Source organism: Meles meles, chromosome 3 (genome assembly GCF_922984935.1).
Source record: "Meles meles chromosome 3, mMelMel3.1 paternal haplotype, whole genome shotgun sequence".
In the NCBI taxonomy this organism is placed as follows: Eukaryota; Metazoa; Chordata; class Mammalia; order Carnivora; family Mustelidae; genus Meles; species Meles meles.
This window is the reverse complement of record NC_060068.1, coordinates 64524727-64540297: the sequence shown is the minus strand read 5'-3', so window position 1 is coordinate 64540297 and position 15571 is coordinate 64524727. Positions and strand designations below refer to the sequence as shown.

The 15571-nt window shown below is 39.4% G+C and overlaps 1 protein-coding gene across 10 annotated transcripts in view; it reads right to left on the bottom strand.

The window, feature by feature from the left end:
- Positions 1 to 15571, bottom strand: part of MCTP1 (multiple C2 and transmembrane domain containing 1) — a 535159-nt gene that overhangs the window by 240375 nt on the left and 279213 nt on the right. For all 10 annotated transcript variants that reach the window (XM_046000381.1, XM_046000382.1, XM_046000383.1 and 7 more), the window contains exons 3-4: positions 9693 to 9835; positions 230 to 309 (exon numbers count right to left, since the gene is read on the bottom strand). In XM_046000381.1, the coding sequence (XP_045856337.1) occupies positions 230 to 309; positions 9693 to 9835 (223 nt within the window). The remainder of the gene's footprint in view (positions 1 to 229; positions 310 to 9692; positions 9836 to 15571) is intronic.

Here is a 15571-nt window from a genome sequence, read left to right as displayed (position 1 = left end):
CAAGAATTTTTCTCCTGAATAATGGTTGTTGAATGAGAGAATCAAGGAAGATGCTACTATTTCCACTGGATAGATAAGAAAGAGGAACTTGAAAAAGACTGGCTAGCATGAAGTCTCACAACAACCAATGAGAGAACAGTGACTAGACAACTGATCTGCTGACATTTTCTATTACACAGGTCCAGCTTCACACCAACATGTAGCAATATTATAATGGTTCAAAAGTTACCTGTTCAACTCCAGTTGTGTAAGATCCAGAAACGCCGAGCCCATAAAGTCATCCTGTAGTCCAAAATCATAGTCAAATACCTAAGAAGCCAAAGTGACAAGGCAATTATTAGAAATAATTCTATATAAGCTTTAAATGAAAATATCTTGATTATAAAATACTGGTTGTTTATGTCACCAAAACCAATGAAACTTTTTAATATTTTTAAAAATCACTTTGTTTGAAATGTTAGGGTCTTGCAAAACATTCAAAGGAAACTACCTTTAACTTTGTACTTAAAATTGCTGTTTCATATCAAATAGAACTTTAAGGAAGATGAAAAACAAAATCAAATAAATTTAGTAAATCATCAAAAATCTGAGGAATATAGGCTTAGAATATTTCCCCCATATTATTAGCATTACTGAAAGGAAAACTAAGTTGGTATGAAAGTCAACAAATATGTCTTCTCTAGTGGGTTACTGGTGATGAGAATATAATTCTAATCTCTGTATTTTTCAGGTCACTGAAGATAAATTCTCTGATATTATAGGAAACTGCTGTTTTAAATATACAAATAAGTACAAATTGAGGTGTTGTTACTAACGCAGTTTGTAAAGCTATACTAAGGTGAAGTCAAATTAAGTTTTTATCATCACAAGCAAGGCTAGGAAATAATATTAATGTAACTACCAACAACAAACAGAAAGGAAAAGAGAGAATGCTACTTCCTCCTTCCTACAAAACTTTTTATCCAGTATCTTCTCTATGCCTTTCATGTTTCTTATTCATCCTATGATGAATAGGGTGAATAAGAAAGCAGTGCCCCTGATCTCTTGGGACCTGCATTTAGGAGCTGAGATGGTTCAATAAAACCCAAAAAGATACATATAGGTCAGTGAGGAGTGCTGTGGACACACGTGTCTAAGGTGGTGTGTTGGGAGCTGCTATTTTAGACTGGAAGTCCAGGAAAGCCTTTTGGAGGAAGTATGCACTAAGATACCGGAATAATGAGAAGGATGAAGCCAGTTTGGGAAGATCACTCCCAGGCAGAAGAAAGAGCAGTCGATTAGCATACTCAAGGGTTCTCCAGAAGCCAGTGTGGTTGAAGCCCACTGAGAAAGATGGAGAGGGAAAGAAGGCTGGAGAATACGGCTGAGGGCAAGGTCAGTTAGGGCCATGTGCAAAAAATGCTAAGTAAATGAGAGTTGGTTAACTTACAACCATTGATTAATTTTCTTTACTCAGTCATCCCTTCTGCCAATATTGATCAGGTATAATAATGTACAAGACAATATGCTTGGCACTGTGTCAGCAGTGGTGAGCAAAGCTGACACCGTCAAGGCTTACAGTTTAGTGAGGGAGACAGACGCTAAATAAGGAAGGGCACAGGTGATACGCAATTACAAATTGTGGTAAGGGTTATAGAGAACAGAGTGTGAAAAGAAAAAAATTACAGTAGAAAGCAGGGAAAACTTTTAAGGTGGAGGAAAGACATAAAGTTGGGGGCTGTGCTTCCTGACCTTTTCACATAGAAAGTCTTTGGAATCCATAGCCCAGCACTCCTGAACCCAAATCAGCACGACTGGCCTCAACAGTTAGAAAGTTTGAAGGAGAGGGAACAGTACGTACGTACAGAGCCCTGAATGATTGTTTTTTTTTTTCTCTCTAGAATAAGTAGAGTTTGAGTTAAGCAAACTTACTATGTAAAAAAATTGATATATAAACAGAAAGATAAACACTTTGCATTACAAAAGGATTCTTAAATTGGAAGAGCCCCAAGGGGATTTATTTAAGTGATAAGTTCCCCTAATGCCTTCTAAATTATTCAGTTTACAGTCATTTGATTTACACACAACCTTTCAGGAGTACATTTGTTATAGACAGCACAGTGCTCCTGTAATAAATATTCTCCTTGATCAATTGCACTTCTGAGCTCTAGTCATCAGCTCAGTGGCATATCACGTGAGTATATTACAACATCTCAGGCAAAGGACACGTCAGTATTTGCAAGTGGCTGCAGAAGGGTATTTTACAACAAAAAAAAATTACACTAACGATTAAATAAATTTTTCTTACACAACCTCTTCCAACCATATCACCCAAAGCTTAAAATCTTGGGGACCCTAGTGATTGATAATCAACGAGACCATCTGGGCTACATCCAGACATGTGAAGTGGAGAGCTGAGAATCCAGTGACTTGACTAGAAGACAGCCCAGCCGCCGAGTGATGGGATATTCGAACTCTCTTTACTCTCATGGTGAAAGTCTTTCCCACAGCAATAATGCTAGGTGCTTACTTAAGTTCTCTTATTACTTAGCAAGGGCATATATATGGGAAAGAATGGGACCATCAGAATCCATTCATTAATGAAGTTATTAGCTATGCTACTTGGTTCTAAGCTCCATAAACTACTTGTCAGAAGGAGCATCGCTGGAGGAGGAGTTTCAGAAATACAGAGCACAGAGAAGAGATAAAATTGGGAAACGTACTCCCACTGCAATAAGAACACACACAATTAACACTGATTAATATTTATTCAATATTTGCTATCCTGTTAGGCACCGCTATTTGTTAAACACGTTGCATAAATTTTTTTCAAGATTTTATTTACTTACTAGTCAGAGAGAGAGTGAGAACACAAGCAGGGAGAGCGGCAGGCAGATGGAGAAGCAGGCTCCCCGCAGAGCAAGGACCCCCCCCCCCCACTGATGTGGGACTCCATCCCAGGACCCTAGGATCATGACCTGAGCTGAAGGTAGAAACTTAATCAACTGAGCCACCCAGGTGCCCCCGTTATGGAGATTTAAAAATTTATCTTACACAACTCAGTGAACAGGGTATCGTGTCCATTTTTCAGATGAGGAATCCAAAGCTTGAAAAGTTTATGTTACTCCCCTCCAAAACTCAGGACTTAGAAGAGGTCAGATTTAGATTCTATTGTGTGGGATGTTTTGTTCAGAACAGAACGTAACTGAAATTTAACAAATATGACTTAGCCACCCACTGCCTGTGAATTCACACCTAAACAGTTTAGAAGGGATCCTTGCTTTCATGGAACCTCCCCTGGGAGAAGAGGAATCCTTAGGTAACATTAGATAAAAGTTGCTCGGGCTCAGTTAACAACTCTCTTCATCCTCATGTAAGTTTAGAACAACACATGCTTTGGGGCACCTGGGTGGCTCAGTGGGTTAAGCCGCTGCCTTCGGCTCAGGTCATGATCTCAGGGTCCTGGGATCGAGTCCCACATGGGGTTCTCTGCTCAGCGGGGAGTCTGCTTCCCGCTCTCTCTCTCTCTCTCTCTGCCTGCCTCTCTGCCTACTTGTGATCTCTCTGTCAAATAAATAAATAAAATCTTTAAAAAAAAAAAAACAACACATGCTTCATTCTAATCAATGAATTTATTTAACATCTTGATTCAATCGTCTTCCCAGAAAAATTGCATCAGGAAGTACACCAGCTAAGATGTTTTTGGGATATAAGTAGCAGAAAACTCATCTCCCACAAATGGGACTTTGTTAGCTTGGATGACTGAAATGCCCACAGGTGCTTAAGACTTCAGCAAAGTTTTCAACTGCCAGCTCGAAAGATTCATAAATTTATTCATTCAGTTACTTGAGAAATATTTGGTTGGCATCTAAAATGTGCCAAATAGTATTCCAGGCACTGAAAATATGGCGGTGAATGGGACAAAGTCTCTGATTTCTTGGGGCTTACAAATGGGGGGATATAGACAATAAACAATTGCACGTTAGGTAGTAGTAAGTGTTATGGAGGAAAATATCTAAGGGTATGGGAGTGATGGGAAGTGCTATTTACAGAAGATGTTTAGGAGGACAATCAGAGAGAGTAGCATTCGAATAAAGAGGCATAGTGGGAATAGGGTGTGGAAAAGGGGCACCTGGGTGGCTCAGTGGGTTAAAGCCTCTGCCTTCGGCTCAGGTCATGGTCTCAGGGTCCTGGGATTGAGCCCACATTGGGATCTCTGCTCAGTGGGGAGCCTGCTTCCTTCTCTCTCTCTGCCTGCCTCTCTGCCTACTTGTGATCTCTCTCTCTGTCAAATAAATAAATAAAATCTTTTTTTTTAAAAAAAAAAAAAAGGATATGGAAAAGGATCTAAATCACATAGTGTAACCCAAGATGTAAAATTCTACTCAAATATATCCATAACTCATTTTCATGTCCAGGAAGCTTCAAAATAATCATTTCACTATACAAGAATAATTAAACTGTGAATTACAGTATTGACATTGTAAAACAAAGAAAATAAAATCTAACCGTGGCCACAGCAATTAGTCAACTTTAGCGGAATAAAGACGTTATGTGGCATAATTGCTGGGTGGACATAGGAAACCCTGAGTCTCTCTAAGTCTCAGTCACCTATAAAATGGGGATGAGGATAGTTACTTATCAGGTATTGTGAGGCTTACATGAGATAAAGTAGGCCTGGCACCCAGCACGGTGCTCAAGAAATGGTAGTTACTATTATTACAATGAAGATGTGACCACAGATCCCATCTTCCCAAGATTCAGTAGCTTCATATGTTCTTTGCCTAAAGCCAAAAGCAAGTATGGTTGCACATGTTTATTTCCTTGTTTTGTTTCGCTGTTGACTTTTTTGTTGTTGTTGTCTAAAATAGTTGAGATTCTTGATTCATGTGTTTACAAAGTATCATTGAACCACATAAGACAAAATGTCTAAGATAATATAAGCATCTAATTTTGGAATAATTTAGTTTGGATGCTGTTCAGTTCAGGGCTGGAAACATTTTCATTCCAATTACTTTGTTGTTCCTATTTAAAAGTCTAGAAAAGTGGCTCCCTACCCAAGCAGTGCATCAGAATAACCTATTGTGTTTCAAAAATACAAAAGATGGGACTCTACCTCCGAGGTTCTGGATCAAAGTCTTTAGGAAAGATACTTGAACACCTAGATTCTTAAAAAACAAAACAAAGCAAAAAAACAAAAAAGTCCACACGAACAGAAACAAAACAAAACAAAAATCCTTTTATGGTAACTCTGATACACAGCCAGGGTTGATGATCATTGGTATATGACATTCTTTTTTTTTTTTTTTTTTTTTAAGATTATTTATTTATTTATTTGACAGAGAGAGAGAGAGATCACAAGTAGGCAGAGCAGAAGGCAGAGAGATGGGGGAAGCAGGCTCCCTGCTGAGCAGAGAATCTGATGTGGGGCTTGATCCCAGGACCCTGAGATCATGACCTGAACTGAAGGCAGAGGCTTATTAACTCACTGAGCCACCCAGGCACCCTGGGTCTATGACATTCTTTTAGAGACCTTAAAACCTAGGGAGAAATAATTTTGCATAAGATGGTAATATGGTCTTTACCTTGAACCATGTTTAGGGACTTTTTTTTTTTTTTTTTGAGAAGAGAAAGCGCATGTGTGAGCATGGGGGCAGGGGTAGTGGAGAGGGAGAGAATCTTCAAGCAGACATCCTGCTGAGCACAGAGCCACACAAGATGATCTCACCACCATGAGATCATGAGCTGAGCTAAGATCAAAAGTCGTATGCTTAACCAACTGAGCCACCCTGGCACTGCAAGGACTTCTTGATTTCAAATCTTAAGCTTGGATGGATATGAGTTACTGAAGGAACTGTCAATTTTGGTAAAAGAACAGAAACAGTAATCTGACCCCAAAGAGAATCACCTTCCTAATTATCAAAAATTTTCTGTTATTTAGAAAAGACTCCAGTCTAATACCCAGATTTCTAGCCTATGATTAGGCTATTCTATTACTTTTCTATTACTTTTCTCTATTCTACTGTAACTCTGGGTGTTCACTGTAGAGCTTGGCAAATAGTGTCAGTGAGATGAAAATCGAGAATTTAAGTCAATTAACTGAAATGGATGCCGAATGTGTGCAGGAGCATCCCTATGGCAGGATGCTCAGTGACTCTCACCTCTGTTAATAGCATTGTATTTAGGGTGGCTAAGTTGGTTAAGCATTTGCTTTCAGCTCGGGTCATGATTCCAGGGTCCTAGAGTTGAGCCCCACGTCAGGCTCCCTGCTCAGCGGGGAGCCTGCCTCTCCCTTTGACTCTGCCCCTCTTCTTGCTTGTGGACTTTCTCTCTCTGTCAAATAAATAAAATCTTTAAAAAAAAAAATAGCACTGCATTTAAACCCCCAGCCTGTACTACTACCTTATAAATATATTTCAAGTCCATGCCTATAAACTTGCTTTCACCTGCCCTTACTATAAAATCATTTGGAGTTGAAGGAATATTCTCATTAAAATTAAAATCTATATGAACACCAACCAATTGGAAAGTATGTTATTATTTATTTTGTGTCTAGTTTTTTAAAATGACAATTCCAAGAAAAGTCTGTTTTTTTCCTAGAATTGGTAAAAGCACTGCAACTTTAATGCAATTTCATAACCTTGGCTCAGAACTGACTTTTGTTTCCCTTGATAATCCTTACATTGATAGAAATCAGATTACAGGGTACATATGGAATTCTTTTTCCTTTAACTGTAGACGGGAGGGTTGTAGACAATATTTTTTAACCATCCAATACATGGATGCATTTTCATATCATCTGTCACTATAGAATCAGTTCGTCCCTAAGAGATCTTTCAGGCAAGATTAATCTCCCAGCATGGAGGATGTTGCTATCATATCCAAATCAAGTCAGTCAATCACACAAGGCTGTGTAGGGACAACAAAAATAATGCAATGTTCATGAAATTCTAGTAACTCAAAGTATTCCTGCCCATGTATTTTGTTTAGGTCTCTGTGTGTACAAAATTAGGCAAAAAGTAGATAACATAACAAACGGAAAAAAGAAGCAAAAACTTAGAGATGTTTCTCAAAAGAAGCCCTATGCATTTCACAGAAAAATGAAAATCGAAAGGAAAAATAGGAAAGCATATTCAAAAGCACAAAGTAGTGCATTAAAATATCGTCATTTTAATGTTTGTATGTGTAGTATTTGGAAAGCCAGTGTGATTCCAACTTAATCATTTTTCTTATGTAGACATGTACAAAAGTGACAAATATTTTACAGTTCACTGTTTTTTTCTGCCTGGTAGAAGCTAGGTTGTGGCTATATGATGTCATACTTTGAAAACTCCAAGTGGTAAACAAACAAAAAAAACACCAAAACATTTGGGGTCTCTTACCTAGCTTCTTAGTGTACAGTGCAGCGGTAGCCAAGGCCTTTGGCCAGCATGCAGTCTCACCATCTCTGTGACAGTGGGAAGATAGGCACATACACATTCTTGCTCTCTCAGACCATGACAAAAGTTTTTGCCACCATTTTTCTGTGTAGGTCAGATTTTTGCTTATTTTTGAGCCTACTAAGATATTCCTTCTAGCAGATGCATTTTGACATTTAGGTTTCCACGGAGATGAATAATCATTCTTTAGCACAAGAGTCTAGGAAGTTCATTTTTTAACCCTTTCAGAGATTGGAGAAAGACTTTTCAAAGACCTGGTTCTTTGATAGAGTAATATCCCAGAAAAGAGAGAGATCCACAGGAAAAGTAACTAAAAATAAATCCTTTTCATTCCATGATTTTTCTCTTATGTAACCTTAAATAAGATGCCAATGGTCCAGTGCAATCCTTACTACCATCTGCTTTCTTTCTTTCCTTTTTTTTTTTTTAAAGATTTTATTTATTTATTTGACAGACAGAGATCACAAGTAGGCAGAGAGAGAGAGGAGGAAGCAGGCTCCCTGCTGAGCAGAGAGCCCGATGCGGGGCTCGATCCCAGGACCCTGAGATCATCACCTTAGCCGAAGGCAGAGGCTTAACCCACTGAGCCACCCAGGTGTCCCTAACACCTGCTTTCTTTCCCCTCCTGTCCATCGTCCCCATGGCTGTAGCTCTAACTCATCTCTTCCAAACCTCCCTGGAAATAAAATTTCCTTTACGTCACACTTGTCTTTTTTTTTTCCCCCCAATTCCTTTTTCATCTTCTATCTCAGTTCTTCATTATGAAGTTATTTTCTTTTTTCTCATGCACATGTTTCTTTCTCTCTGAAAGTGGGGAGCAGGGGAAAAAAATCTCCAACCCAGAAGATCTCCCCCTTGGTGGGAGGAGGGTTGGCTTGAATATTCCCACATTCATAATTCTTATGCCATCATACATTACATATTAAAAGATAGTTCATGGGGGCGCCTGGGTGGCTCAGTGGGTTAAAGGCTCTGCCTTCGGCTCAGGTCATGATCCCAGGGTCCTGGGATCGAGCCCCACATCGGGCTCTCTGCTCGGCGGGTAGCCTGCTTCCTCCTCTCTCTCTCTCTGCCTGCCTCTCTGCCTACTTGTGATCTCTATCTGTCAAATAAATAAATAAAATCTTTAAAAAAAATAAATAGAAGATAGTTCATGGATTCTATTTAATTGATTTTCTTTAGCCAATGTCCTCTTGAGACTATTTTTATGCAAATACAGATCTATTTCCCTATAATGACTTCTAGAAACGTATCAACTCTGTACCTAGGAAATTCTCTTTTCATCAATCTTATACTGTTTTGGTATGATTTTTTTTTTTAAGACCAGTCAAGTGCAGTAGTGAGAAGGGGGAAAAGTGGAATAAGGAGTTCATTCTGTAACTATGAACAATCAATTGAGACAACTCACTACCTTTGGACCAGCCAGTTCTGCTATGATTTTAATAAAATTTTGATTATTACTTTTTCTTTCTGTGGAAAAGAGAAACATCTGGAGGAACTATAAAGGAAGCGTGGAGGGGAAGGAGGATGGGTAGAGATTGCTTAATGATAAGAGATTTTTGTTCCTGTGCCAGTTGTGACAATACAGAAAAAAGGAGGCGGCGTGTGGTTATTATGGTAAAAGTAGAAAAAAGTTTAGGCACTGAATGAACCGTCAGACAATAGGAGCCACAAAGAGTATCTGTGGAGATATGAATTAGATACAGAAAAAAGTATCTAGAGATATGAGTTAAAGAGAATTTAGATCGGGAAATAAAACAAGGATTTACAGTTGCAATGATCTCCTTAAGTTCTTTTCTTCTTTTTCTTTTTTAAACTACATCAAGTGAGAAGAAAGACTTTTTCTCCCTTCATTTTTTGTAATATAATAGAGACAGGAAATCAACCCCCCCCTTTTACCCGTAGCCTTCTCATTTTCCAAGGAAAACATTATTTTTTGCAACCAGTAATGGCAGAAATCCTGACAGAATTCTTGAACAGCGTATTTCACGGAGACTTGTTTTAGAGAGCACTAAGTCAATTAACTGTACCAAACAGGAGAAGACAGACTTCATAATCCTCCGAAATGACCAGCAATAGAACTGTGCCGAAGAGAAATGCTCCCGAGCTTCCCCTCCCCTTGGTCTCCTCTCTGTCACACCATCCACCAACGAGAGTTGTGCACAACAGAATTTATCTCTGGTGAAAAATCTCATGAGACAGGGAGACATGATAGAAAACCACTAAACAGGGCATCTTAGGTCATTGAATTAGAGAAAAACATAACTGGCTCACCTTGATATACAAAGGTTCCCTCAGATGTTCAACAAAAATGCAGGATTTCTCCTCCCACACAGGATTGAGGTTCTTGTGTATTATTTTACTTCTAAAAACTTCTTTTCCTCCAATTTTAAACTTCACGTATGGATCACTTGTCCCTGTTAAAGAGAGAGATTGATTCATGTTAGTCACAATATTTGCTGAGAAGCAAGAGATTAGCTCATTTAAACAACAGGAAGTATTTAAAGGAATCAAAATCAAATAAAGCTTATCACATGGGAAAATAAAAGTTAAGTGTTTTTTCCCAAAATTTTCCTTAAATTTTAAAGTGACTGTAAACATTAATAATAATTATTATACCTAAGTAATAATAATAGTAATCATTATTATTGTATCTGCTGATCTTAATATGGTAACTCTGTTCCAGTATTTAAAAACCTCTATTGCATACTGCATATGTAAATTTAATTCATATTATAAATGATAGAGATTAATCTGACATTTCCTTAGTATCATCCAGGCAACTATTAAAAGATGATCCATGATCTTGACTGACTTCACTAGTTTTAGACTTACATAGGCTGCTCAAATCTCAGGCCAGTCTGACGGGCTTAAGGAAAAGTGAGTCTCAGATTGGGCTTTCTTTTTTTTTTTTTTTTTTGACAGAGAGAGAGCACAAGTAGGCAGAGAGGCAGTCAGAGAGAGAGAGAGGGAAGCAGGCTCCCTGCCGAGCAGAGAGCCCGATGCGGGACTCGATCCCAGGACCCTGAGATCATGACCTGAGCCGAAGGCAGCGGCTTAAACCACTGAGCCACCCAGGCGCCCCTCAGATTGGGCTTTCATTTCATCCTTGGTCCCATATTCTCTCTAGCTGAGAAGTTGCAATTTTAGAACTTGAGGAAAGGATGGAGGTCTCAGAGGAAGGCGTGAAAGGAAGGGGACAACTGTTTACTAAGTAATCTGCAAACTTCATATTATCCCTTCACACCTCCCAAGCTCCTTATGATGATAAAGAAAATCAGAGCTGTCAAGTAAGTTGCTCATGATACACAGCTCACAGGAGATGCAGTTCAAATGGCAACCAAGCTTGTCTGACTCTAACATCTGGGCTTTTTCTACTGCACCTGCAAGGGGGAAGGGCTTTGACATACTTCTGCAGATACCACATCATTTCTCCTTGTGTCTGATGAATGAGGGCAATTGATCTAATGAGTGCATGCTATTATTAAGGATTCCTAGAGAAGGTGAATCACAGACATCCCCAAGTAAGTCATCCCAGTGTGACAACCTTCATCCCCAGAAAATAATTCTTTATACAACACCTGACTCCCTTATAATAAGATTTTGTTGGGGCACCTGGGTGGTTCAGTTGGTTAAGCATCTGCCTTCAGCTCAGGTCATGATCCCAGGGTCCTAGGATCTAGCCCCGCATCGGGCTCCTGGCTCAGTGGGGAGCCTGCTTGTCCCTCTGCCCCCCACTCATGCTGTCTCTCTCTCTCATAAATAAACAACATCTTTAAAAAAAGATTTTGTTTAATTCTTTCTTTGTTGTCTAAACTGAAGCTATAGATGATAACTATGGTCAGTGTGAGTTAAAGAAGAATGTGAGTGGAGGTCTATAAACTGTAAAGCATGATATAAATGTAATGTTAGGCATTACAATTACGACGCTGATATCCTTAAGCTCTCTATTCATATCACTTAACACTCCACTCACTGTCCTGACACATAGATATCGATGCAACATACAAGGACTGCCATACAGGATCTTGTTTTTCTTATTTAATCTTTTGGGGGCTCTGTTGAAACCTTCCACACTTCCGAAGTAAACATAATACCTTGCTCTTTTTATGGCTACATCTGGGTATATTAAAATAACGATGCCAGTTTCTCATTGTGAAACTCCCATCTTAAATGTTTGATTTTATTATTTTTTTTAAAGATTTTATTTATTTATTTGACAGAGAGAGATCACAAGTAGATAGGCAGGTAGAGAGAGAGAGAGAGGGAAGCAGGCTCCCTGCTGAGCAGAGAGCCCGATGCGGGACTCGATCCCAGGACCCCGAGATCATGACCTGAGCCGAAGGCAGCGGCTTAACCCACTGAGCCACCCAGGCGCCCAAATGTTTGATTTTATCATCATGGTACAAACTTTAAAATTTTAATAAATATAAATATAGGCTATTATATGGTTGTCCATTATAATGAATGCATTCTTTTGGGGCATCAATACAATGGAAATGTTTAAAATTGCTATTTTTAACATAGTGGCTCCCAGCTATGGGCTGAGGACCCTGGGCATTGAGGGTTTTATACCACAAATCTGGAGATTATTAAAATCCAATCAAATATTAAATATTTGAAATTTCTCAGTCATGCCCTAGATCAAGTTTTCTCTTTGATTTTGAAATTCATCTATGTAACTACTACCAATGGCTAAAATGTAATCTCCATAATATCAGAGCCATTTGGATCATCTTTTTAAAAAAATCTCCAGCACTTAGTACAGAATCAGACATATTGTTGGTCCTCAATAAACATGTGGTGAATAACTGGATATATTAATGACTTATTAGCGTGGGTGGCAGACCTCTGTTCCTGTTGACTCTTGTTCCCCCGATGTGGATATCTATAGACATTCCAGCGTCCACAATGTCCCAAACTTAAGTTTCAATCCTCTTCCTGCTAAGCCTGCTCCTCCCTCAGGCTTTGTCAGGTCAATCAATGAATGACTTCAACGTCTGACAGTTGCTCATGCATGCCACCTGGAATGTACTCTCAATACCTTCTTCTTCTCCATGCTTTCCACCCAGGACACCATTAAGTCTGATAAATTCCGAAATACACCTTACCCATCTTCTCTGTTTCCAATCTAGTTAAGCCTCCATGATTTCTTTGCCGTTCTACTCTAATAATAGCCTCCTAATTGGACTCTCCACATCTTCTGTGTCCTCCTCCATTAATTCACTATATGGCAGACAGACTGACCTTTTAAAAATGCAAATTTAATCTTCCCCCTTCTTTGCTTAACACATCTCAACAGCTTTCAACTACATCTATAAGAAAATTCAAACTGTGTAACACGGTAAACAGGACCTGCCATTTCTCCAACTCTAGGTTTGGCCCCTTGGCATGTTCCAGCTAGCCGTTACTGGAAGTTATTTTCCGCTTCCAGTTTTTGCACATTCTAGCTGGACTCTCTGCTTGAAAAGTTCCTCCCTCCCATTCTCTTCCCCTTTTGCCTGGCTGACATTTTATTATCCTCCTGGTCTTAGTCTAAATGTAATTTGCTCAGGGATGCCTTTCTTAACCTCCCAATTTGAATTAGGTCTCATCATTACTTTCTCTTGGCATTTGCTCTTTGCTTAGTACCACTAATCATCATGTTACTTACAGGTTGATGTCTACCTGTTTATTGTGTGAATTTCCCCACTGGCTATGACCCCCATTAAGGCCAAGTGTCTGGAGTGGAGGAGGCACTCAGAAAGTATTTAAATAGAGGAGTCAATGAATGACTACAGAGTTTGTAGTGTACAGAGTACTGTTAAACGCATCCTCTGAGATATTGATAAGGGCATATCTGATCAACCTATATCGAAGGTGAGAAAAAAATCTGAGATTCAGTGTGACTTGCCACAAATCACATGACAAATAAACCAGGAAAGTAACAGGATAGAAGCAAACTTAGACTTTCAGACTCCAGATGCAATGTTCCTTCTACTTAGCTTTTAGGAAGCCCAAACATTCATATTTTCCTGCTTTTACTCTACTTTATTTTTTTTTTTTAAGATTTTTATTTATTTATTTGACAGATAGAGATCACAAGTAGGCCGAGAGGCAGGCAGAGAGAGAGGGGGAAGCAGGTTCCCTGCCGAGTGAGAACCCGGCACTATCCCAGGACCCCGGGATCATGACCTGAGCCGAAGGCAGAGGCTTAACCCACTGAGCCACCCAGGTGCCCTGTGTTTGCACTTTTTTTTTTTTTTTAAAGATTTTATTTATTTGACAGAGAGAAATCACAAGAGAGGCAGGCAGAGAGAGAGGAAGGGAAGCAGGCTCTCCGCTGAGCAGAGAGCCCGATGCGGGCCTTGAACCCAGGACCCTGAGATCATGACCTGAGCCGAAGGCAGCAGCTTAACCCACTGAGCCACCCAGGCGCCCCCTCCTGCTTTTACTCTAAAATACCATCAGAGAATTATCATGGAAAGATGTTGAATAATCAGTAAATACTGTAAATAATACTAGTATGAACAAGTAGCCTCCTCTGGTCTCTAGAACACTCACACTCATTATTTGTCTAACCACCCTATGTCTCTGTGAGTCTCCTATTGTCTCCATTTTATAGATGAGAAAACCAGGACAGGTGCTTATTCTAAGTCAGATAAGAACTCACATCTGGGGTGCCTGGGTGGCTCAGTGGGTTAAAGCCTCTGCCTTCAGCTCAGGTCATGATCCCAAGGTTCTGGGATCGAGCCCTGCATAGGGCTCTCTGCTCTGCGGACAGCCTGTTTCCTCCTCTCTCTCTCTGCCTGCCTCTCTGCCTACTTGTGATCTCTGTCTGTCAAATAAATAAATAAAATCTTAAAAAAAAAAAAAAAAAGAACTCACATCTGGACACAAGTCCGGTTAGTGCTTTTTCTGGCATGTCATCACGGAACACTTGTTTCAGGATGCAACAATGCTCAATTTCTGTTGTTCAAAAAGAATAACTCTTTTACAAGAAAAGAGATTTCAAGAAACTTGGCCTTCTGTCTCTAAATAGTGTCTCACTCCATTTGGTTTAGCTATTCTGTAAAAGGACAAAACTTCTAGTAATTCAGCACAGAAGCCCATACACACAAATGCAAATACTTTTGAGAGGCAGTCTGGCTCTTTCTTGCTCCTTCCCAGCAATATTTTCTTCACCTGCTGTATAAGCGGACTGTCGAAATTCCCTCTGAGTTAGATACACCCAGGTCCCAGAATCCTGCGGACCTGTGGTTCTAAGGGCTCAATGATAGACCTTAAATCACAAAAATAAATCTAGACCACTCGAGCTAACATGTGCTGAACTCTTACTACGTCATATAACGTATCACTACCTAACAAGCCTGAGAGATGACTTCAGCTATCTTGAGGTGATGGCGGCAGAAACTACAGCAACAGGTGAGCAAATTTTCCAAAGTCACACAGCGTGGATGTTGGGGCTTAAATTAATTGCTACACTAGGTGCCCTCTCTTGAAAAGAAAAGAACAGAAAAGGGAAAAAAAAAAAAGAAAAGAGAAAAGATACACTTGAGAAAAATAAGCCCCATGGTCAAAGAAGCCTGGAAAATTCTGCATGTCATAACCCTTCTTGGACAATCATGGTGCACACTCACTTATTTAAAGGTGATAGAAAATGAACCTATTTAATTTTGTTCTAAACAAGTGTTTTCTAAATATAATTGGCCACAGAATTCCTTAAAATTCATGGGTTAGTGCTGCTTTGTTGCAATATTGCATTCAACCACAAGATGGCACTAGCACTATCAGATTGTTGTGAGGTCTGTGGTTCGGTTCAAAACGAGGGCCTCTCTACTACACACACACTTCGTGGTTTTCAAGCGTTTTTTTAGTCACCCGTGCTTTGCTGTTATTAGCTGAGCCAGGACGCTCATTAAAACATTTTCTATGGCACTAGTGAAATGAAAACAGGGCAACTAAGTATGGGAGAAGAAAGTAAGATGTGTTAGCCCTAAAATAAAATTCTGGTTTTATTGTTATTAACGTCATATTCAAGAGCAAACTTCTTCACAGGTGCACTTTATCAGATAGTGTTACCTTCAGAATTTATTTTTCAACATTAATCCTCTTATTTTATAATGATAAATTCTGTGCTTTAAAAATTGAAGAGTATTCTAGATCTAGGGATT